This window comes from Garra rufa, chromosome 14 (assembly GCF_049309525.1).
Source record: "Garra rufa chromosome 14, GarRuf1.0, whole genome shotgun sequence".
NCBI classification, from domain to species: domain Eukaryota; kingdom Metazoa; phylum Chordata; class Actinopteri; order Cypriniformes; family Cyprinidae; genus Garra; species Garra rufa.
Window position 1 is genome coordinate 32,791,038 of NC_133374.1, and position 25,871 is coordinate 32,816,908.

Below are 25,871 nucleotides of genomic sequence, written 5' to 3' on the forward strand. Positions count from 1 at the left end.
AACGCGTTAATTTAGATTAATTAATTACACAAAAATAACGCGTTAAATTTTTTTAACGCATTTTAATCGCACTTAGTTTTGCACCGCGGAACGTTTCTCGCTGGATGAGATTCGGCGGACCGATTATACTGGAGCACCAACTAGCGTTCAGACAAGCTGTGTCCGTCCTAAATAGTATCGTATTCCCAAATCGTTGTATGTTTAAAAAAGTATTCCAAAGATTCCCGGATGGTCTACTACTTAACGATCAATGCACACTCTTAACGGCTAATATTGCCCGCAACACACTGCGCCGTGAAGGAGGATTCGATTAGAACTACAAACACGCATAAAAAGTGTTAAAAAACTACAAACATGGAGGATATGCGCGACCAACGGACAGGTAGAGAAAGGGGTTTGAGTGATAAATAATCAGTGTGTAACCTGATAAAAAAATATTTTTTAAATGTTATCCGCGTTATATTCCATGTGCAGCAACATTTATAATGATAGGTTTGGTCATTAACGTTTAAATGCATAATTAAGCAAACACAAGAGCAGAGTTCTCGGCATGAAAGACTCGTTAAAGAACGTGCCTCTTGCTACACTTAATGGCAATATTGCACTGGTCTGTTGGACTTGGTTGAACAAAAATAAACAATATTTTGTTGCTTAAGCTTATGTATTCAGTCATTATTCAATGGTATACTAAAAATCCATGTAAAAATCTTAATTCTCACTGTTCTCAGGTCAAATATTTATATGCGATTAATTTCGATTAATTAATTACAAAGCCTCTAATTAATTAGATTAAATTTTTTAATCGAGTCCCGGCCCTAATATATATATATTAAAAAAAAAAAAAAACTGATGCATGGCTTTATGAAGGATAACTACAATGGCCGAGAGAGCTTAACACGCTTCAAATGAAAATGAAAATGCAAATAGAAAAAAACACCTACAAATTAAGAAACATCTTTATCAGTTTGACAGCACATTTCTGTTTATTTTAACATCCTGATCATATGATTCCTTAGCTTTGTTTTATATTATTAGCCTAAATAAACTGCAGAAATACACAATTACTGTAACTGTAGAAAGTTACATAAGCTGGCTTTTTTACAACTTCCCTCACAAAAAGTAACCATGGTTTTACTATTAAAATAAATAAATAGCCTATTATGTATATTTTATATATATTCCGGTCCTTGATTCTGATTGGTTGAGCCACATTCTAAGCTGATGTAAATTACTCTATAAACATACACCTTTGTTTACATTTGTGCGTTTCTGTTTTTGAGGAACTACATTGTTTGGCGGAAGAACAAATGTTATTATTAATATCATTACACTTTGTTTGCTCCGTTTTATTTTGTGAAACCTTACTATGTATATGGAATAACTGTTTTACAAAAGCAATAAGCCCTGTGAAGCCGTGGTTTACAGTGAATTTATAACAGCTAAGGGGGTTTTAGGCACTCCACTTTGCATAAGAGGTTTCATGCACTCCACTTAGCTGTTATAAATTCACTGTAAACCACAGCTTCTTGGGGCTTATTGCTTTATTATAAAACGGATAGTTCCGGTCCTTGATTCTGATTGATTGAGCCGTGTTCTAAGCTGTTGAATATTACTCAACAAACATACACCTTCGTTTACATTTGTGTGTTGCTCGGGAACCACTTCGTTGCAACCACAACTGTTGCTGAGGACCTACATTGTTTGGCGGAAAAATACTGTTTTTATAAATATCGTTACACTTTATTTGCGCTGTTTTATATTGTGAAACCTTACTACATATATGGAGTAGCCGTGGTTTACAGTGAATTTATAACAGCTTTGCATCGTGCCTAACAATGCCTCTTAGCTGTTATAAATTCACTGTAAACCACAGCTTCTTGGGGCTTATTGCTTTAATAAAAAAACGGTTACTATAGTTAAACCATGGTAAATTAAAAACTAAACATACTTTAGCCATGGTATGTACACAAATGGTAATCAATACAGAAACAAAAAAAAAAAAACATGGATACTACCATTTTACTATAATAAAATAGTAATAAATAATAATATAAATAACCATGGGTAATTTTCATAAGCATTGTTGGGTTCCCCAACACTGTGGTCTGGTGCTTTTTCGATTTGCATGTTTCTTAAGTTGCAGCATGTTGAGCTCTCTCGGCCACCGTAAATAACTGATAATGCATAACGAATATTTTTAGAATACATTACATGCAGACTTTTTTGTAACTGTCTATTAAGTTCATATTTTAGGTTTAAGACTGTGTGATAAAGAGTATGTCACTGATCAGATGGCCACACTCTAATCCAAACAGCAGTGGAGAGGCAAAACGTCATCTGTCGAACATTTTGTACATAACATCATGCACCGTCACACTTACTGGCTTTAATGCACGTGCGCTTTATGAGAATATATGGTCCTTGGTGTTGGGATGCTATGTCTCACTATAGTACATGTATGAAGAACATCAATAATGCATCAAGAAAACATTAAAAGATGGAATGCTAGTGCACTGACCCTGAGAAAAAAATAACAACACTACTGCATTAGAACATTTCTGGTTTTACTGATCTGGAAAGTTCATAAGATCAAAATAGATATTGTATTCTTTGCTTTTCACTGGTGTTTTATGAGAAGTTGTTTTCTGAGCAATCTTTTCTTTCGGGGGCCACTTACTGATAAACTCAGAGACAAAATCAAATGTTACAGCTGGAGAAAATACAATATCAGATTACACTATGTAAGTTCCTTCAACAGAGCAGATATGTGAATGTTTTTGGATAAGATAGAGAGGGTGAGAGAGAAAGTGTAGAATAGAGAGAGACACAATGATGTTGAGACAAAAAAAAAAGTAAAGGCAGTCTTACAGAACAGACTGTTTATTGGCCTATTCATATTCTTTAGGTGAGATGGAAAACGAACGTTAGGCACTTAACATGATTTACTTATGTTCCCGGAACACCATCTCAAACAACCAATCACATTTTAGGGTTACGGTTGAGATGGTGTTACCTGCAACCCAAATTATTGCTCTGTGAATTAAGGGGTAGGGTGGGTTTAGGTGGCACTTTCAACAAATAAGATACCAAATTGAGTCTTAGACTGTTTTACATACGTTGAAGTATTTAACTTTTCTTTAGGTAACATGCTAACATTTTAGGGAACAAGGTGCCATGCTTGACTACAATATTCGTAAACACTGATAAAAAAAAAAGGAATGATTTTATGTATATAAAACTAGTTATATTTAATGCTATAGGTAAATTCCGTGAAATGCTGTTCTAGGACCACCAGGAACATGTTTTTATGTGAACCATTTTGTCTCAAAATAGTTAGTACAAGGTTAACAGGCAGGGGGAACTGCTGGTCACTTGTGCATGTTAAATAAGAACATTATGTTTGGCTTAGCTTTATTAGGGGCTCAATAATCCATGCCAACCCATATTGGCATTACAAAACTACCCAAAAAGGTGTTGTTTTCAACAGTATTCCTGCTCTGGAGGTGACAAGGAATCAATCTTTCTGGTGTTTTGTCATTTTCTGTTAACACTTAAATATCTTAAATCTGTCCATGCACAACCTAATACACCTGGCTCAACTGAAGGATGTGTTGTCTCAATAAAGTAAACCTTGGAAAAAAAGTTATTTATCTGTTTACTTCATACAAATTAGTAAAGAATTCAGAGCAAATAGACTTTAAAAGGGATATTCTTACAATTATGCTACAAGTATGAAAGCCTGTTTATAAAGACATTGAATAAAACATTTTAAAAAAGCTAATTGCGCCTAGATATAAACTCACATTTCTGACTTTTTTATATCTCGTAATTGTGACTTTTTTCTCTGAATTGTGCAATTCTGAGAAATAAAATTTTTGGTAACACTACTTTAAGGTGTCCTTATTACACATGTTATATGCACTCAATATTATAATAATAATTAAATATGCATAATTACATGCAAGTAACCATAAACCAAACCCTAATTCTAACCCTAACCATATAGCAAGTACATGTAGGCCTGGTTTTATAGACAGGGCTTAGCCTAAACCAGGATTAGGCCATAGCTCAGTTGAGACATTTAAGTATTTTTTTAGAAACATTACTGGTGTGCATCTTGAGACAAAACAAAAGCACTGATATATTTTAAGATCAGTCAGTGCAAGTTTCTTTCAGTTGAAACAGCTTAGGCTTAGATTTTAGTCTAGGACTAGGCTTAAGCCATGTCTGTGAAACCAGGGGGTATTTAATTAATATTAGTCAGTTCTTAAATGTATAATTAGACTGTAACAAGGACACCTTGAAATAAAATTTAACCAAATTTTCTCAGAATTGCAAGTTTATATCTTACAGTTGTGACTGTTTTTCTCAGAATTGTAAGTTAAATCAGAATTGTGAGATATAAACTCTGCAATTCTGAGAACACATCTGTATTTGTCCCCCTCAGAATTGGACTATATAATTCGCAATTCCGAGTTTATATCACACAATTCTGAGAAAAGTGGTAAGAATTGCAGGTTTGTATTACTCAATTGCAAGAAAAAAAAGTTAGAATTGCAAGATATAAACTCAAAATTGTGAGAAAAACTGTCAGAATTGCGAGACACAAACTTGCATGTGACTTTATATCCTGCTATTCTGAAAAAAGAGGTAAGAATTGCAAGTTTGTATTACTCAATTGCAAGAAAAATGTCAGAATTGCAAGATATAAACTCAAAATTGTGAGAAAAACTGTTAGAATTGCAAGACACAAACTTGCATGTGACTTTATATCCCACTATTCTGAGAAAAGAGGTAAGAATTGCAGGTTTGTATCAATCAAATGCAAGAAAAAAAGTCTGAATTGCTAGAAAAACAGTCAGAATTGCGAGATATAAACTCAAAATTGCGAGAAAAAATGTCAGAATTGCGAGACTTGCATGTTATATCACGCTATTCTGAGAAAAGAGGTAAGAATTACAAGTTTGTATTAGTCAGAATTGAGAGATATAAACTTACAATTGCAAAAAAAACTTTTTTTAATTCAGTGGCAGAAACAGGCTTCCATTTTTAATAAAACATATAAATATCAGTTGTATATATGCATTTATGTATCTATGTAAATATCATGTAATAGACTGTGTAAAACAGGATTTTCAGCAAAGTTTTGAAAATGTTAATGTAGAGGCCTTAAAATTTGCATATCAAATATAATATCATAGGGTTAATAAATGTAATTACTTATATAACATCTGTGTATACAAATCATTTGAGAGTCTGTGTGACAGAGATTGTTTTTTAGTTCAAATAAAACTAAATTAAAGCCAACACTCAAACAATCACCTTACCAAACAGAATTGCGAAAATAATGAATGTTTTAATGTTTTTGCAGTTTAATTCCCCAACGTAAAGAATGTCTTTCCAGTGACTGCTCTGCTTGTGCAATGCAAATGTTTGTGCTTAAAATGAACTAATCGAAAGGAACGAGAGAGAGAATAAGAAAGGAGGGAAATGATGAGTAGAAATGAAAAGACACCTTAGCACATTCCCACATTAAAATGCATGAAGACAAGCTTCATATCCTTGAGCAAACCTGTTCATGCTATGCCGAGTTGCACAAATTCAATTACGCATGCTTCTCTCACACCTCCTCAACCCGCCCCTTCCCCCCGTCACGACCCCACCCTCATCCGACACTTCACGCACACATAAACGAGCGCATCCGTCTTCCGTCTTACCTATAGTGCAGTGTTCTCCGTTCCATCCCGGGCTGCATTCACACTTCCCGTCTTTGCAGGTCCCGTGCTCGCTGCAGCGTGGGTGACAAGCCCGTTGTTCGCATCCAGAACCCATCCAGCCCTCGTCGCAGCGACAGCTGCCCGCCACGCAGATGCCATGTCCACCACAGTCGGCTGCGCACAGCTCTGTGGGACACGGGGAAAGAAGGGGTGTTACCGAATAGTAGTTGGGATAGGGGGTAAAGAGAAAGCAAATCCAGGAGTTATTGTCAGTGATGGGACAGCCACGCTCCACTACCTTGTCTGATGGGTAGTGAAAAGAAATTCCTGCACCTCATAAAGGGGGCAATCCCCTTTGGACAATACAAATCTAATAAGACCATTACAAAGCAGGGGTTCAGGGATTGTGGGAGGTTTAACAGGGCAGATTTTCTGCTATGTCTCTTCCTTTCTTTTTGGGGGGAATTCCTCCTTTTGTGTGAAGGGGAGTTGGCAAAAACGGAAAAAAAGAAGCAGGAAAAGTCAAAGAACAAAATCCAATTTTGACTTCCTATAGAAATGGAGACACACGCTGGATTACTTAAGTCAGCTTTACTGCATAAGTAATGAGACAAAAGCTGAGCCAGCATGGCACAAAACTTTTTTCTATAAAAGAAAGATCTGTGAGACAATAATTGAAAGTTAGTTCACAAATGAAATCTAACACATTCGATTTTAACAATAAAATTATCCCGGTCTATGAGGGCTTTAGGAAGGTTTGACTGTGTGAACCAGAAGTGACAATTAATTAGCTTAACACTTCATATCACATCTAGTGAGTTTGAAATTCTGACAAAATGAAAAGTTCCAGAAACATAAAAAGTATAAAGGTATGGCATAAAGCAAAACAATTGTTTTTGGAAAGCCGACAGGCTTGTATTAATAAACAGCATTTTTTATGATCTCTAAAACTTGACATGCGATATTTGTACTTTTTAAAAAGGTGTCACACCAGAGTGAGAAACTTGAAAAATGGAGATCAGTTACAGCACCTATATACATTTTTTTGTTAACACTTCAGTTCAGAGACCTGTTGCCGTTTGCATAAACAGCTTAGATTAGTCTTAAAGGGATCATATGATGCAGTTTCTTGTTTTCATTTGTCTTTGGAGTGTTGTGCATAGATAAGATCTGTAAAGTTGCAAAGCTTAAAGTCTCAAACCCAAAGAGATATTTATTATGAAAGTTAAAAAAAGATTTGCAAAACACTGCCCATATGTATATGGAAAAAAGAAGGCATAACTTTTACCGGCTGTAGTATTGTTGCAGTCGCCATGTTGTGGAGACGCAGTGTGTTTCACTGCGAAAGCGAAAGTACTTTGTTTAGCAGTCCAAATGAGGATACAACTAGAAATCATTGATTAAGTTATATTTACAGCACTATTCTGGAACAGTACAATGCAAATATTCGAGTGGGTGCTGTGCATTTTATGGAGGACTGTTTCCTGAACCAGGGAGAGCAGCTTACAATGCCAACTGTACACAAAGGGTTAAGGCTATAAAGTGGGGCAATTCCAATGTTGCAAAGACAGTCTGTGCTTCTGACTGATGGCCTGTAAGTACATTTTTATATTTAACATTTTTTTATTGCTACTGACTATTGACTACTGAGCAGTGTAGAGTAGTGCTTGTTGTTTCTCTTTCTACGATCAAAAATGCAGACATGGTGTTATGTTTATGCGCTGCGATACAACACAACAACGCGTAAAAATACCATTAATGACCAAGAGTCATTATAATCAGTAGTTATGTCCCCACTGGATGCAACAAATGCCTTGTTCATAACGGGTTTTATTGTTTCTGTCTTGTCGCTCCGACAAATGGCATCACAACATGATAAGAGCCGTAACATTTCCTTCACACACTTGAGGTAGTCAGCCAATCACAATGCACCGGATAGCTGGCCAATCAGAAAACAACTCGCTTTTTATCAACGATAAGTTTTGTAAAAGTGTTTCAGAAAGGTGGGGCAGAGAAGAGCAACAATAATGTACAGTATGTGGAAAATAATGTTTTTTTGAACCTCAAACTGCATAAACACATTGGATTACACCAAATACACTAAATAATGCTCTTTTTAGCAACATCATATGACCCCTTTAAAAGTTAGACAAATTTAAATAATATTTTTACATTTTTTTTTTTTTTTACTTTTTTTTTTGCATGGCCATATTTTAGATCCCTTAATGCACCCCCATACCTAAACTTAACAACTAACTTACTAACTATTAATAAACAGCAAATTAGAGCTTACAAAGCCAAAAGTCTTAGTTAATAGTAAGAATGAATAGTTAAATGAATAAATAAATGAATAAACAAATAAATAAAAATCCTGCCATGCTGTAGAAAAGAAGACGGTATCACAATTTTTGTTTTCTCATTTAACAGAGGGTTAATGTAATTCAATTACATGTGTATATGCGTCTGTCTGTGTAATAATTTGTTTCAGTTATATCAATAATATTGTGGCATATGCTTTTAATAGTGGATAAAGTCTTGATATATTAAAAAAAGAAAGTAACATTTGCACACATGCTATGCATCAGACACTCGAATATAATAAAAACAATGGCTCTCCTCAAAACATAGAACAGTCATTATGTGCTGTTGTCTAATTTGTCGTAAGGGAGCCAGAAAGATGGTTGCCTATAGGCTATTAATGAGTCAATTATGTTCATGTAGCTCTGCATTTTGTCATTGTTACAAATTAAACAGAGTTAAGTTAGTCTTTTCAGGCACAAACCATAACATGGCATTACCAGATTTAAAAGCTTGAAGGGGAAAAAAAAAGAATCCTTCCCTCATGCTAATTACAGAACTGGGCCTTTGTTAAATTATGTAAATGCCCTTAATTTCACATGCAACATTTCAATTAGAGGCATCCTAATGGCATTTCATTCAGAGCTGCTTAAAGTTGTCAAGGAGACACACAGTTGCTCATTTCCTCTGGTTCTTGCTCTCCTTTATTGTCCCTCTCTCAATTTGCGTAGTATTTTGCCCCTCGCTCTCTCGCATTCACACAAAAGCAACTCGCTTGATTATACGAATATCGCTTTCTCATAACGGTGTTCCTCAAAGCGATTCTCATAAAGGTAACACACCAGCCAAATGACAGGATGAAACCATCTGTGAGTCGTTCCCACAATGCTTCACTGCAGGGCAAAGACGCTACTAATGTTGTACAATAATTGGGTAACTCCTGCTCGCGTCCTTTAATGGAGGAGGAGAACTAATTGATGCAGATCTTGATTGTTTGCAACAGCTCATTTTAGAACGTGGTGGAGCTCCTCGGCTGCCCACATGCTGGAGCTGAAAGCTTTCTTATTCAATTACCAACACTGACCAGGAGAACGGAGACAAAAAGAACGAAAAAAGTGGGAGAGACAGAGAGGGGGGGAAGTGATTTTCATTTTAGAAGTGGCCTCACTCTCATCTCAGTTTAGTTTAGTGGCATAACATTTATTTTACCTCCAAAATAAGTTGCACCATTACATGTGCAATTAATTTGTGTCAATTTTATTCTATTTTATCAAACAACAAAAAGGAAAGTGACATATTTCAATTAAATAAATGACCAAAGATCACATTTGTTCACAGCGTATCTGTAGCAATACATGTGTTAAATTTGCTGGGTGTTTCTTTTAAAGTGGTGCATCTCATATCTGTGAGTTAAAGCAGAGGCAGGCGGAGAAGAGTACAAGTCTCGTAATAATTTAGTCATGCTGCATCTTTCGCTTGAGAAGCCAGGCTTTAAATGGCTATTTCCAGCAAAGCCATTGGATTACCTAATAGGTCAGTCTGTCTGCTTGGCATTCAAGTGAAATTCATATTCACAGATAGTTGTGTTTCAAAAGTTTGCTGAAGCAAAATTCCCATTAGTTCTCTGATCTCTTAAAGCTTTGTGGTGTTTACAAAAGCAGCGACCAAAATAACAATATTGCATCATTGCTTTTGAGCACTTCTGGAGGGATATCTATAATAAATGTCCGTGTTTCAAAGCAGGTTTAGTAAAACAGCATTTGGTTTTCTCCTTTGTGTTACAGGGGGAAAAAAAAAAAACAACTCAAAGAGCCTGTTTCCAAATCTAAAGGGTTTCAAATATCATATTGTTAACTAAAAACAAAACACTATATACAGTCAAGCCCAAAATTATTCACACCCCTGGCAAATTCTGACTTTAAGTTACTTTTATTCAACCAGCAAGTTTTTTTTTATATTATTAGAAATGACACAGATGTCTCCCAGAAGATAATAAGATGATGCAAAAGAGGCATTATTGTGGAAAAAAATATTACTCATCTTTTATTTACATTTGAACAAAACGTGGCATGTCCCTTCTCAATAATCAATAGAAAAGCCTTTATTGGCTATTACAGCAATCAAACGCAGCCGCAGGTCCTCAGTTAGCTCCTTTGTCTTAGCTGTGACTGTCCACAAACCAACAGCAGAGAGCTTCTGTTTTTCACCTGTTGAGTTAAAAAAGCTGTTCCCAATGAATCAGGGTAATTAGGATGCTTTAGAACAGCTTGGACTATTTGGAATGGCATAGAGCTGAGAAAGTAGTCTTAAGTGTCATATGATCCTTCAGAAATCATTCTAATATGATGATTTATTATTAGAATTATCAATGTTGGAAACATTCTTTTTTTTCAGGATTATTTCATGAATAACAAGTTAAAAAGAACAGCATTTATTCAAAATATAAATCTTTTCTAACAATGTAAATGTATGCTATCAATTTTTTATTAATTTTTATTAATTTGGGGGGTGGATAAGGAGATACCCCTGACACTGTAAAGTGCTTTGAGTGTCTAGAAAAGCGCTATATAAATGTGTGTCTAGAAAAGCGCTATATAAATGTAACAAATTATTATTATTATAATTATCATTATAATTTATTAATTTAAAACATCCATGGTAAATAAAAGTATTCATTTCTTTCAAACAAATGAAAGAATATAAATTTACTGAAAAGTAAAAAACTTTTGAACAGTAGTGTATATTGTTATAAAACCTTTCTATTTTAAATAAATGCTGTTCTTTTAATTTTTTATTGATCAAAGAATCCTGGAAAAAAAAAGATAAAAAAAATAAAATAAAATTCCAGCACTGATAATAAATCAGCATATTAGAATGATGTTTGAAAGATCATGTGACACTAAAGACTGGAGTAATAATTCTGAAAATTAAACTTTAATTACAGATATAAATTACATTTTAATGCACATTAATATAGAAAACATTGTTTTACATTATAATAATATTTCAAAGATAATTATTAGGTGAAACAAAAAATAGAAATGTTGGCTTGGCATCTAACTGCAATAAATGTATGTGCTAAAATGATACAACAATGTATATTTTTTATATAATAAAGTCATAATTAAGTTAAAATACAAAGAATGAATATTGAATATTACTGAATATTACTTTTATTAGTAAAAAGGGAAACACTTTAGTATAGGGAACAATTCCCAGTATTAACTAGTTGCTTATTAGCATGCCTATTCATAACATATTGGCTATTTATTAGTACTTATGAAGCACATATTCAGCATGATATTCTACATCCTTAATCCTGAACTTAACAACCAACTAATCACTTACTAATCACTAATAAGCAGTAAATTAGTAGTTTATTGAGGCAAAAGTTAGGCAGAGTTAATGGTTTGTTAATAGCGAGAATTGGACCTTAAAATAAAGTGTGTTCCTGATTTCAAACACCTGCACTGGTGTATTACATGCTGTCTTTCACATGAACAAAACCACAAGTGTGAGACTCATGTCTAGTGTAAGAAGTCAACAGTATACAATCTTGAGTGAAAATCAAAGCATACTATCCACAGGTCGCTGTTTAAAAGAATCTAGCTCTCGTCGTCCGCCATGAGGTGCTAAACGACTTTTGCTGCTTTAAACAGTGCCGTTTCACCCCCACCTCTTGATAGAGGTCTAACTAGCGTGAAACAGCTCAAATGTGGAAAAATCTCTGTGAAACGGTGGTCAGGCATGACCGAGAGAGGGGTCGAGAAGAGAGCACTAAATTGTTTCGAAACCATGGAGAATTTGACCAAACTGCCAATTCTGGATGAGATAAAAGAAAGGAAATGGCACAGTGCTGACTTTATCAACCGAGTTTATAAATGGTCACTTAATTCAGATGAAAAAATGTTTTTGAAGTATTCAGAAATTTGAAATTCGAATTTAAACTTCCAGTTTTAGGCAAACAAAAAAATGTTTACTGAAGCACTGTGCATGCATTGTTTTTGCAGAAATTTCTCAATCGCACAAGCTCAGAACATTGAGGTAAATTAGGTGGAGCATGAAATTACACCCTGACACCTGTAGTCACCGCTGTCATGGCAACAGGTGGCATGGAGATTAGCAAAGATCAGCTGCATCAAGGTTCATTTAGAGGCTTTACGAGATTTTAACATGAATCAGTTCATGCACAGGCACGCATAAATATGTGATGAGCCGCTCACAAAGACAGAAATTCAAAAACACAGGTGTATAATTTGCCCTTCAGAATAGTGTGATGCTGTCCCACATACTGCGCCCTGAGATATGCCATATGATCAAATCCGGCAGGTATTTGTGCAGAATGAGATACTCATAAGATTAGTACTTATCATAGGTCAAAAAGAAGCAATATTTCTTTTCAATATGGAAACTGCACAGTGCAAATGTTGCGTGCTATACTGAACATATATTTGTGATAATTTTGTTCATATTTATATTTTATATAAGGGAGATGTTTTAATAGTATTTCTGACTAACTTTGTTTTAATGAAGTTGTTCAAAAGTTTTAGTTCATTGTTGGCAGACATTGCTTACTGCTGGTAAAAGTCAACTTGAATTGTCATTTGCATATTTTACTTTCATAATCTGACATTTTGTCAAAAAGGAACTCAAAAAGTGTTGGGGAAAAAAGCATTTTCATGTAGATTTTTCATGTAGCCTTTTCATGAAGATTTTACCCATTGACAAAACAAAACAAAGCAAAGATTAAATCTTAAAGTTAAATGATTAAATAACTTAAATAGTTTAGGTTAAAGTAAAATTACCCAAACTAAAACTGAGCTAATGTAAAACGGAACAAAACAAAACAAAACAAAACAAAACTAAACTAAACTAAACTAAACTAAACTAAACTAAACTAAACTAAACTAAAACTAAAAATCTTAAGTTAAATGACTAACTTAAAAAGTTAAGGTTAAAGTAAAATTACCCAACCTAAAACGAGCTAATGCAAAACAAAACAATTAGATGAAAAACTTAATGTTAAATTACTAACTTAAACAAATAGTTTAGGTTAAAGTAAAATTACCCAAACTAAAACTGAGCTAATGCAAAACAAAACAAAACACAAAACAAAACCAAATGAGGCACAAAACAAACTAAACCAAAACCATTTGATGAAAAACAAAACAATTAGATGAAAAACTTAACATTAAATGACTAACTTAAACAAATTGTTTAGGTTAAAGTAAAATTACCCAAACTAAAACTGAGCTAATGCAAAACAAAATAAAATAAAACAAAACAAAACAAAACAAAACCATTAGATGAAAAACTTAAAGTTGAATGGTTAACTTAAATAGTTTAAGTGAAAGTAAAATTACCCAATTTAAAAATGAGCTAATGCAAAACAAGACAAAACAATGAAAAACTTAAAAGTTAAATGACTAACTTAAATAGTTTAGGTTAAAGTAACATTACCCAACCTTAAAATTAGCTAAAGCAAAACAATACAAAACAATTAGATGAAAAACTTAATGTTAAATGACTAACTAACTTAAACAAATAGTTTAGGTTAAAGTAACATTACCCAAACTAAAACTGAGCTAATGAAAAACAAAACAGAACAAAACTAAACTAAACTAAACTAAACTAAACTAAACTAAACTAAACTAAACTAAACTAAACTAAACTAAATACAAAACAAAACAAAACAAAACAAAACAAAACTATTAGATATAAAACTTAAAGTTAAATGACTAACCTAAATAGTTTAGGTTAAAGGTTGTATCAGCGATTTCTAGCCTGAAACATAAAGTGTCAAATTCAGCTGACCTTTCATCACGATCCGCTCGCTGCCTGCCCCATAAATTGTCTGTGAAAAAAACGCGTCTCTCTGGTCAGCGTCAGGGGTTTGGTGTTGTGGACTTTCGCTCCGCCTCCCTCACATCCCTGCACCAGTAGGAAAGTCCACAACAGCAAACCCCTGACGCTGATTGGTTGGAACACTGTTTGTTTATCTGTGGAATAGTTGATAGCGCCGATTGTTTTTTTGGCATATCTCGGACCCTAGGCTGACCAGAGAGACGCGTTTTTTTCACAAACAATTTATGGGGCAGGCAGCGAGCGGATCGTGAAGAAAGGTCAGCTGAAATTGACACTTTATGTTTCAGGCTAGAAATCGCTGATACAACCTTTAAAGTAAAATTACCCGACTTACAAATGAGCCAAAACAAAACAAAACAAAACAAAACAAAACAAAACAAAACAAAACAAAACAAAACAAAACAAAACAAAACAAAACAAAAAACAAAACAAAACAATTAGATGAAAAACTTAATGTTGAATGACTAACTTAAACTAATAGTTTCAATTCAAGTTAAATTACCCAACTTAAAACTGAGCTAATGCAGAACAAAACAGAACAAAAACAACAAAACAAAACAAAACTAAACTACACCTAACTAAACTAAACTAAACACCAAACAAAACACCAAACAAAACAAAAAACAAAACCATTAGATGAAAAACTTAATGTTGAATGACTAACTAATAGTTTCAAGTAAAGTTACCCAACTTAAAACTGAGCTAATGCAGAACAAAACATAACAAAAACAACAAAACAAAACTAAACTAAACTACACCAAACTAAACTAAACTAAACTAAACTAAACTAAACTAAACTAAACTAAACTAAACTCAAAACAAAACAAAACAAAACAAAACAAAACAAAACAAAACAAAACCATTAGATATAAAACTTAATTAAATGACTTAATTAAATAAAAAAAGTTAAATAGTTTAGGTTAAAGTAAAAGAGCTAATGCAAAACAAAACAAAAAAACATTAGATGAAAAACCTAAAGTTAATTGACTAACTAACCTTAACAAACATAAAATAACTATACATAACTCATTCTTGTGTACATTTAGTAAAAATAAACAACAAACCAAACACGTAAATAAATACTGTCACAAGGTTGAAATAAGGAAACACATCAAGTATACATAATTGCAGAGGGCATCTACCACTGTACTGACCTGTGGAGCAGTCGTGGCCGGTCCAGTTGGGGTCACAATTACAGGTGTTGGTATCAGCCAAATAGGTCCCATGTCCAGAGCACTGCTCCATACAGGAAGCACGCGGACTCTCGCATCCAGGACCTCCCCAACCTACAAAACAGTGGCACTCTCCACGTACACAGACACCTCTCCCTGAGCAGGTCGGGTCCAGGCAGTCCACTGCGAATTAGAAAACACACGAGGCAGGTATTAATTGACTAATTTTCACATCAAAAGATAATTCAGAAGCAGGATTCAAAGTAAAATACATCAGCGAACCCATTTCCCATCAGACCAAACTCATCATCAAAGACAAGTGCACTAGATCAAACTCGAACAGATGCATGTATTCACATTAAACTGCCATAGCTCAGTGTCCCCTGCTGTTCCTCTTCCTTTCAAAGTATGACTCAAGCCTTAGTCATCCATCCCAGGCCAAAAAAACGACTCTAGTGGTTTAGCTCTTGTAGCGGCGAGCACGCCGCATGCCCAGCTGCATCTGAGGAGGCCTGACACTTCCAAAAACCCTGAGAGAAACAGGATTTACAAACGGTCAAATTAAATGGCCGCATACGCTGTCGTGGAGTAAACTGGCAGGTGGGAAGAGTGTCGCTCGCTCTCTCTCACTCTCTGACTCCTCTAGCTGCTGGTAATGAGATTTCCTCCCAGCGCCGGGAAGGGAAAAGACTGGCGCGGTCGGAGCATGTTCTGCTAAATTGAAAAGCGATGCTGGATGTGGTCCCCCCACTTACCGAGAACCCAAAAGCAAGCGTGACAGAATGCAAACAAGGACACCTACAATGGCCCATGGGCGAAAAGCTCAGCTTCCTGTACCCACGTAACTCCTAATTCATTTCTAATCCTCGATGAAGAACGTACTATGGATCAGTCACCCTCCACTGAAGATGGAGGTTTGGAAAACAAAGTAATAACTGCCAAAAGTAAAAATAAAACTTAATTCGCAACCCAATTAACTTCAAATGTGATATATGTGACCATGGACCACAAAACCAGTCATAAGGTTAAATTTGACAAAACTGAGATTTATACATCATATGAAAGCTCAATAAATAAGCTTTCCATTGATGTATGGTTTGTTAGGATAGGACAATATTTGGCCGAGATACATCTATTTGAAATCAGAAATCTGAGGATGCAAAAAAATCAAAAAGACTGAGAAAATCACCTTTAAAGTTGTCCACTTTGTTTACACAAAGACTAACACGTTGAATAAAATCATTAGGGGTTCAAGCGTGTACACTCTTAAAGTAAAGGTGCTTCACGATGCCATAGAAGAACCTTTTTTGTCTAAATGGTTCCATAAAGAACATCTGAAGAATCCTTCTGTTTCACAAAAAGTTCTTTGTAGCGAAAGAAGGTTCTTCAGATTATAAAAAGGTAAGAAAGAAATGGTTCTTTAAAGAACCTTTGACTGAATGGTTCTTTGTGGAACCAAAAATTGTTCCTTTTATGGCAACGCTTGAAGAACCTTTTAAAGCACCTTTATTTTTAAGAGTGCGAAACAGAAGTACGAAATCGCTTTTAACTCCTAAACCGTCAGTCACAGATTCAAATGTCTTATGTTGGAATCCTTGGCTCATGGCGAAATTGTTAGTTTCCTACTTTTACAAACTAGTGCTAGGTTTTTCACCCAAGTGAAACCAAAGCAGTGCAGAAAGATTCTGTAAAGAGTGAATATCAATAATTAAAAAACTCACTGTCGCAAAGGGACGCCAAAAGTTCGAAAGGGATTGCTCCATTTTAGTAAAATGCCTACAACTCCTGAACGGAATGAGATAACTTCACTAAACTCACAATTACTCACAATTATGTAAGAGCTCATTATGTAAGAGCTCAATCTAAGGGAAATTATAATACTATTATAAATTATAATACTATTGCAACCATTTGTCCTTTTAACATTGGTATGGTATGCATAATTTACGGCCTTACGGCCCCAAAGGCAGGGTTGCCAGGTTTTTACAGCAAAACCTGCCCAATTGATACTCAAAACTAGCCCAAAACTAACCCAAATCACGTTTCGAAGGGTGTCACCCATTGAAAGTCTCATTCGGGGGGGTGGGGTAAAATATACGTTTTTGCTTGGGTTCCCCTGGTTAATTCGCATTCCAGGGGATAAATGTCAAGTTATTGGGGTCACTTTCAACAGTGATAAAGTAGCCCAATTCCACAGGAAAACCGAGGACTTGGCAAAACTGCTTAATTGTCTCAGAGAAATTTGAAAGAAACTTTTACAAACTAGTCCTAGATTTTTTACTTAATCTGAAAAAAAAACAAAAAAAACACTCCAGTACAATTCTCTGGACTGTCTACGTCAATGATTATCAAAAAAAGTTTGAAATGTACCCTTCAGGAGGCTATAGCTGGGTTGTTTAGAAAAGGGGCCTGTCCAAATTTACCCAAAACCTTATAAAGCCTAAATGAAAACTTAAAACTTCACGAAACCTGGTGAACACATGAGACAGGGAAAACAAGGATGCAAAGTTTTAAGGAGATCGGACCACAGCTGGCACTATAGCACTTAAAAAATACTCAAAACCCCTGTATTTCTATGGTAAATAACCTGGATTTGCCAAAAAAGCTTTTTTATTCATTGGTTTAGGAGGTTACAGCTTTGCTAAATAATATGCAATGTCTTTTTCCTTATATGCTTAAATGCCTAAGCGTTTAAACCCCAGTAATCGCTGCTTGAAGCTATATTCATTTTTGTTTTCTTTGCGCACAAAAAGTATCCTCATAGCTTCATAAAATTAAGGATGAACCACTGATGTCACATCAGATGGACTATTTTAATGATGTCCTTACTGCCTTTCCTAGCTGTGAATGTGGTAGTTTCATTGCTGTCTATGCAGGGTCAGAAAGCTCTCAGATTTCATCAAAAATATCTAAATTTATGTTCCGAAGATGAACAAAGGACTTACAGGTTTGGAACAATTAATGACAGGGGAGTAATTAATGACCGAATTTTAATTTACCAAATTTTTCAGTGTCTCATGGTCCTTCAGAAATTATTCTAATATGCTGACTTGCTCACTAAAAAAATGTTTGTTCATTAATTCAAATCATTGTTGAAATAAATAAATAAATAATGAAACCGTTACACATATTTTGGCAAGTTTAATAGAACAGAATTACCTTGAAATAGACTTTTTTTGTAACACAAAAAAAAAATTAAATAAAGATCTTACTGACTCCAAACTTTTGAACAGTGGTGTATATCTATTAGAAAATGCAGGTATGAACCAAGAATGTGCCCTCACAGATGGCTAACATGAGGCCAGCTGGGACATGATGGGAAAGGAGGGATGGGGTCGCTACATTGCCGACTCCCTTTACCGTGACACAAATGGGTGGAGAGGCCGTTCCTATAGATAAGCAGGAGTTCAGGTCTCTTAGCAGATGGTTTGGGCACAAGGCACAGAGATCATAGGCTAAATGACAAGAGCCTCTCTCCTGGCAATTAATCATCACCGCCTGAAGGTCGCGGCGAAGAAAGGTAGAACCGTTAAAGGGCCAGCGTCGGCATTCTCTTCCTCGAACGGCCGACGGTGAGACCCGAAATAGAATTGCCGGGGGTCACAAGAGTCAGAACATACCATTTGTCAAAATCGGCTAGATCATTTTTCATCTTGAAATGAGAGCCTTCAAAATCTGCCAAACACAATGGCTACTTTAAACTTATCTCTTCGAGCCTCGGTCGCCCCTCTCGTTGGGCCGCTGTAGTCTCAGTTCGGAATTCTCAAAGCAAATTCAACTTATTGGATCTTGACACAAAAGAATTGTTCATCTCTTAATGGATTGCTTTGGACCCTCAGAAGTATCCATAATGCATGTAAAGGAGCGAGGAGACTTTCTAGGCGTAACGAGATGAGTCAGATACTTATGGGCCCGCTACGAACTCGAAGGTCATGTACGCCCATCTTAAATATTCAGAAGGGTACATATGCATACTAAAAAAGGCCAAGAGGGGCCTCTTTTCCCATTTCTATGGAATTTGGTGCATAAAAATTCAGATTTTTTCTTTATGAAAGGAGCAACGGCGTCACTAAAATAGCTCAGACATCCTTACAACAAAAGTATCATGGTGGTATAATGGTTTGAGCCAGCCTGGTTTCACAGACAGGGCTTAGACTAAACCAGGATCAGGCCATAGTTTAATTAGGACATTTAAGTCATTTTTTTAAACGTGATTAAAAGACGAAACAAAGATACTGATATATTTTAAGATCAGTCAACGTAAGTTTCTTTCGGTTGAAATGGCTAATACTTACATTTTGTCTAGGACAAGGCTTAAGCCTTGTCTGTGAAACCAGGGGATAATGGCTTCAAGTTGTTGTTTTTTTTTTTTTTGCTTGTTTGTTTGTTTTTCTCAATATGATAGAATTCTAGAACCAACGCTGTCAACCCACTTTTGTGAACTAGTCCTAGGTTTTTTGCTCAATCTGAAAAAAAAAAAAAAAAACACTACAGTAAAATTCTCTGGTCTCTCTAGGTCAATAATTATCAAAAAAGGTTAAAATTTACCCTTTGGGAGGCTGTAACAGGATCGTTTAGAAAAGAGGCCTGTCCAAATTTACTCAAAATTCTATAAAGTGTAAAGGAAAACTCAAAACTTCACAAATCCTGGTGAGCACATGAGACAGGTAATTCTAAACAAGGGCGCAAAGTTTTAAGGGGATCGGACCACAGCTGGCACTATAACAGTTTTAAAAAGACTCAAAAACACTATATTTTTATAGTAAATAACCTGGATTTGCCAAAAAAAATGCTTTAAAATCATTGATTTAGATTTGGCATGCTTAAATGCCTCAAAAAGCATTTGAACCCCGGTAATCACTGCTTGCAGCTATATTTATTTTTGTTTTCTTTGCGCACCAAACGTATTCTCAAAGCTTCATAAAATTACAGTTGAACCACTGGAGTCACATCAGATGGACTATTTTATCGATGTCTTTACTACCTTTCTTAGCTTTGAACGTATTAGTTTCATTGCTGTTTATGCAGGGTCAGAAAGTTCTTGGATTTCATCATCAAAAAAAAAAAAAAAAATGTCAATTTGTGTTCCAAAGATGAAAGTTTTTTTTACGAATATCCTAGCAAAAAAATTTGACTACTGGTCAAAAGTAAAAAAAAAAAAAAAAACCTACAAAAATGTAACATATTCTCTGGTACCTTCTTCGCAGTTCTCCCCTTTGTAGCCAGGATTACAGATGCAAGTTCCCACAATGCATGTGCCATGTCCGCTGCAGGTAATGTCGATGCACTGGTTGGTGGGAACATCACATTCAGATCCTTTCCAACCACTGTGACACATGCAGCGGCCTTTGAGGTACTGACCGTTCCCACTGCAAAGCACTGGACAGGAAGCTGAAAAAAGTACACACAAAATGTAAAAGGTCTGCCAAAAAAAAGAAAAAAAAAAACACTGCTTGTGCTGGTCTGCTGGACTCTTGTAGGAAGATGGCAACTCATGTCTGGGTAAAAATCAATATGACCACTGCTGCAAAAGTTACAGTGGTAAAAGTGAGTGAGACCATATTGATCCACAAGTTTTGTGTATGAACAGGGGATTTCTGAAAGGCGAACAATCAAGAGACTAGAATACACTAGAAACATGCAAACAGGAAAGAGCAACCGAATTCTAATATGGACATCGATTTTAAAGTGACAGGGCACAAGAGAAATGGTGTTCTTGATGCCTGCCAAAAAAAGCTACAGTTACTACATAACTATAATGTTCTAATGCATACATTTGAATATATTTGTATTGCATTTTATTTATTAATACTCACACTTTTATACAGACACACAAATCGACACATACATATTTAATATTACCATCACTTATTTGATCACAGTGGCTAATACAGAGTTGAAAACAATGGTTGCCATGGTTTTACTTTTTTAAGGAAAGGAAAAGGTTTGACAGAGAAAGTGAAACAGAAGGACTGAAAGTAATAAAGAGGGAAAGGGAGGTTAATGGAGGAGTAGGTAAACAGAAATCTCACCCCTGCTGCAGTCAGGTCCTCTGAAGCCAGGAAAACAGTGGCAGTTTCCGGCCACACAATCTCCATTTCCGAAACAGTTACTAGGACAGTCATCGATGGAGTCTGCAAAACAACGTCATCAAACAATGTTCGTCAGAAGGATGAACATTCATCAGTACTTCACTCGCTGGATACAGTTTATTCTCTTTCCCTAAAGAACGTGGTGTAAGCTCAATTTTCTGGCGTACTGTGTGCTCTGTTTCAATTTTAAAGGGGTCACATACCAAAAAAATCTAATTTTCCTTGATCTTTTAAAATAAAAAAGTTCACTTTAAAAACATACTGTAACTTTCAGAACTCCAAACTCTATCCCCAGGACATTTATTGAAACTAAGCAGGAAAACAGCTCGAAAACAGAGCTGATATCGAAGTAATATTAAAGCGTTGCATCATAACATAAGTTGCTTACATGGAGGTCTTAAAGTTAAAGTGTGTCATTTTTCATGGTAGATAAAAAAGTAAACACTTTCAAAACACACTCAAGCACCTAATTTTAACTGCTCTAATACAAGATACACAACTTTGTATGGTCCTGTCAAGCAGACAAAAACATAAACATGATGAATAGGACATTTGGCTTTGCATGGTTAAACAGCATACTGCTGTTATCACTTAGGGCGTACTCACTTTTGTTGCCAGCTATTTTGACAATAATGGCTGTATGTTGAGTTATTTTCAGAGGACAGTAAATCTATACTGCTATTAAAGCTGCACATTGACTACTCTAAAATATATCCCAGTTTCATTTCTATAGTATTGCCCTTGAGAAGATATACTAAAATGGTTGCTGAAATGTGAGGGGTGTACTCACTTTTGTGAGATACTGTATATTAAACTAGGCTATATGTTATGAAATTGTATAGTCTATATATCAAATTATTTAATTGACAAGTTTCGTGTTTGTGTTTTTTGTGTTTAATTCGTTGCATCTGAAAGTTACTTCACACTAGTAGTCTACCTAATTTATATAAATTAATATTCAGAAACATTTTTTTTCAACTTCAGATTTAAATTCAACTTGTAAAAAATAATAAATAAAAAATGTGTGCATGCTAGCCAATAAAAACTGATTATTTTTTAAAACAAATCGAGCATGAGTATAAGAAAATGTATACTGTTTTCATACAGAAGAGTAAATAGAGTGTGACATTTTATGTTCGCTAGCAGATCTAAGGTGAAGTGGGACTCAAGTGGAGCCACTTGACGAATTTACTTCAACCTAATGAGGAGCTCACCATAATTAGTGTAGCTGTTTTTTTTTGACACAGCACTAACATTGACCATCGCAAAGCCAACACAAGTGCATGACACATCCAGTGACATGGCTAATGGAAATTCCATCTAACACCCTGCTTCAGTGAAGCTTGCCAATTTAAATGCAAGGAATGTCGACATGTCAATTACGAGATTTCTGATTTTGAGCAGTAGTATATATATAAAAAAGGGGTTCATTACAGATTGCGGATATATTAGACTCCTGGAGTGCTTGATTCTTGGAACACACATCGTATATTCGCACACTGACAGCACTCAAGAAGCATTTAGATATTTATCTTAGATAAGCAATCTCGTGGCATCATGAATTTAAGACTTAGCTTATGAATATTAAATAGTTTGTTCGTAAATATGCATAAATGGTCTATATAATCTATGGATGCAGTGATTAGGTCTGTAATAGAGTATGTACTGGAAGTCTAAACTGATATGCAAACAATGCCATTAGAAAGTTTCAAGAATCATTTGAAGAATTTCAATTGCAAGTTTTTTTTTTTTTTTTTTTATAACAAAACTCATTATAGAGTGATTTGCAATCATTCCTGATGACCAATTAAAGTCCTCAAATGAACTTGTGACATTTTATTTGATAACTTCATTCCTACATCTGTCGTTATCTGTCCGGGGCTTCTGTAGCTCAGTGGATAAATACATGGATCAACTACCAAATGCTAAGCATGAATCACTTTCTGTGAATGATAACAACTGCAACGGAGGCACAGAAAAACATTTAAGCAAACAAATCTGTGCCAGATCGTCATTTGTTATAACACACACACAACGAGGATTGAAACCGCTTCCTCTGTATTAGATGTATATAATTCCATAAAGTCAAAGGACGAATTTGCCAATGGCGAAACTTAAATGACGATATGCAATTACCAAATTTTATGACATGACACACATTTTTGTTTTCATCCACGCTCAATACTGTGCAGCTAAAATCAGACGCAACCTGAATTAAACATGAAATAACGGTGAAAAATATTCCCTCTCTAAGGCTCCCTGCGAAACGCTGGTGCGCCCGGGGCTGAGCTCTCTCGACAAAGATGCTTTTGTGTCGGACAAAGGGCTGGAAATGTGAGCCCGGACACAGCCTTCCCCTTCCTCAAGAGAGTCAATCATCGCAGAGGATGCAACAGACGGGAAGCTGAACGAAGGGAAGGGGGGAGAGAAAAGAAGAAGGGAGGGCGGCAACTAGCCCGTGCTGCAGAGAATGTTTTTGAAAGAATTTTAAAGGCACAAGTCTCTTGATGTGAGAGGAAAAGGCTGGCGGATTGGCTATCCCCCTGGTACGCCCAAGCCTATCAAGACTTCGGTAGGGATTTTGATGGCTTCCAGCCTTCATTTCTTTGCAGAGGGCATATACAGGTCTCTTGAAAGCCTACAGCGGCTATGACTGACTGTGTGTGCATGTCGTACCGTAATATAAATTGAGCCATTTGTATTTACGTCCACTGATGCAATTATACAAGAGATGGCTTTTTCGCTTCATATCTGTCTTGAATATGCTTAGAGATGCTCTCTGCATGTATCAGTAGAGCACAATCTATCTCTCGATGCATCTCTGTCACTCTTGCGCAAAGCATTTCTGACACTACGACTGATCTGAGTTCAGTACCTGCAGTCCAGACCCTGCACTTCCCTTCAGAACTGTCACATATAATTCCATCTCTAAGCAGTGACTGAAAAGTCCATGTCCAGCCGTGAATTTGAAAAAGAGTCCATATTTCTGCATGCTTTAAAGTCTTTCATCTGTGCCACACACAGAGAACACAAGAACTCTATACATAGCAGGGGCGAAATATTTAACCTGACTATCTGTAACATTTCTAAAGTTTTGAAGATGTAAGCCTCAAAGGTGAAGTGTATAATGTATGTGCCACCAGCGCCAAAAAGAATCTCTATAGGAATTTTGTAAAATAAAATAACTACATTTTTACATTTCTGAAGAAAATTTGTCTTGCTAGCCTGTACAAAATCAGTTTTGAGTGCTGCTGTGAGGTTACTAGGGTGTTCTAGGTTGTTGCTTAATGGTCCAAGTCAAAAGTATCCAAGTCTTTGTGATATTCTGGTTTTAACATATGGCTCAGGTTCCTCCTTCAAATCCAAGTCTATTAGATTTGTCAGCCATTTTATCATCCAACAACAAATGTAACAATAAATGTGAAAATATCATCAGTCATAAGTGTCAAAACTGAGTAAATAAGCTTTCCATTGATGTATGGTTCGTTAGGATAGGACAACATTTGGCAGCGATACAACTATTTAAATATCTGAAATCTGAGGGTGCAAAAATCTAAATATTGAGAAAATCACCTTTAAAATTGTCCAAATTAAGTTCTTAGCAATGCATATCACTAATCAAAATTTAAGTTTTGATATATTTATGGTAGAAAATTTACAAAATATTTCATGGAACATTACTTAACATCCTAATGATTTTTGGCATAAAAGAAACATCGATATGTAAATGTTTGTGTTGGTCCGAACAGACGTATAAAGAGCCATTCATTCACATTAGATTGTTTATAAGGTTTGTTCAACTGACTAAACCTGAGTACGAGCGATAGTAATGATAAAACACATCACCTTTAATCTCTTCTACTGATCTGACATTAATTACTCCTGTGCTCTCTTGTATAGCAGAAGACTACTGTCCTTGGCTTCAATCTGTGATAAATATCTAATATTAAAATTGTTGTTGAAGGCCTGTCGGCTGCTCTGAAAGTCGAGGGACCAAAGCAATCATCAAGGCACAGCTAGAGAAGCATCCTTGATAACTTTGACAACAGAAGACCACATGGCGGGGACAAATGAGACTGTGTCGCACATGGGACGGACACCTCAGCTTTGTAATGAGGAGTCATGAGAATTATGGAGAGAGAGTAGAGAGACATAAAGAAATAAAAAAAAGGAGGAAACAAAAATAGACAGTCACAGAAAGAGAAAGAGCAAGAACAATAGAGATATTCAACACTTCAGGTCCCTTAAGGACCTTGGCATACGTGTACTCCGAGGAAATTTGTATTGCTCAGAGGTTGCACTTATAGCTCCGGAGACTTCATTGAGATGTCAGGTAATGTTTCATTTAAGGATAAACTTTGTCTTACCCAAAAATTCTAAATATAAGCTCAACCAAGAGAGTTGATGACATACAGCAAGAATATGGAGCTATAAAACGCATGTGGATTATAAAGTATTAGTAAAATATTTGCAGAGGACCATTAAAATATGACGTTTGACTGCACAGTCTGACACTGCTAAAAAATCTACAGACGCCACATGAGTTTACTATGGTCTGAGAAGCAGGAGACTTAAACAAAAGTCTCCTTTTGCTTGCTATTTAATTTCACTGTAGTCTAGCAGAGAAAAATATAGAAATATTAAAGCAATCCCATTTTTTTTCTATGGGTAAAGAGGCAGTTTAGATTCACAAGACAGCGGGAACCACACTCTTAAAAATAAAGGTG

The 25,871-nt window shown here is 35.5% G+C and overlaps 1 protein-coding gene across 1 annotated transcript in view; it reads right to left on the reverse strand.

The window, feature by feature from the left end:
- Window positions 1-25,871, reverse strand: part of tenm4 (teneurin transmembrane protein 4) — a 169,972-nt gene that overhangs the window by 75,261 nt on the left and 68,840 nt on the right. Inside the window, exons 10-13 of the mRNA XM_073817373.1 lie at window positions 21,085-21,186; window positions 20,249-20,443; window positions 15,035-15,235; window positions 5,718-5,903 (exon numbers count right to left, since the gene is read on the reverse strand). Coding sequence (XP_073673474.1) covers window positions 5,718-5,903; window positions 15,035-15,235; window positions 20,249-20,443; window positions 21,085-21,186 — 684 coding nt within the window. The remainder of the gene's footprint in view (window positions 1-5,717; window positions 5,904-15,034; window positions 15,236-20,248; window positions 20,444-21,084; window positions 21,187-25,871) is intronic.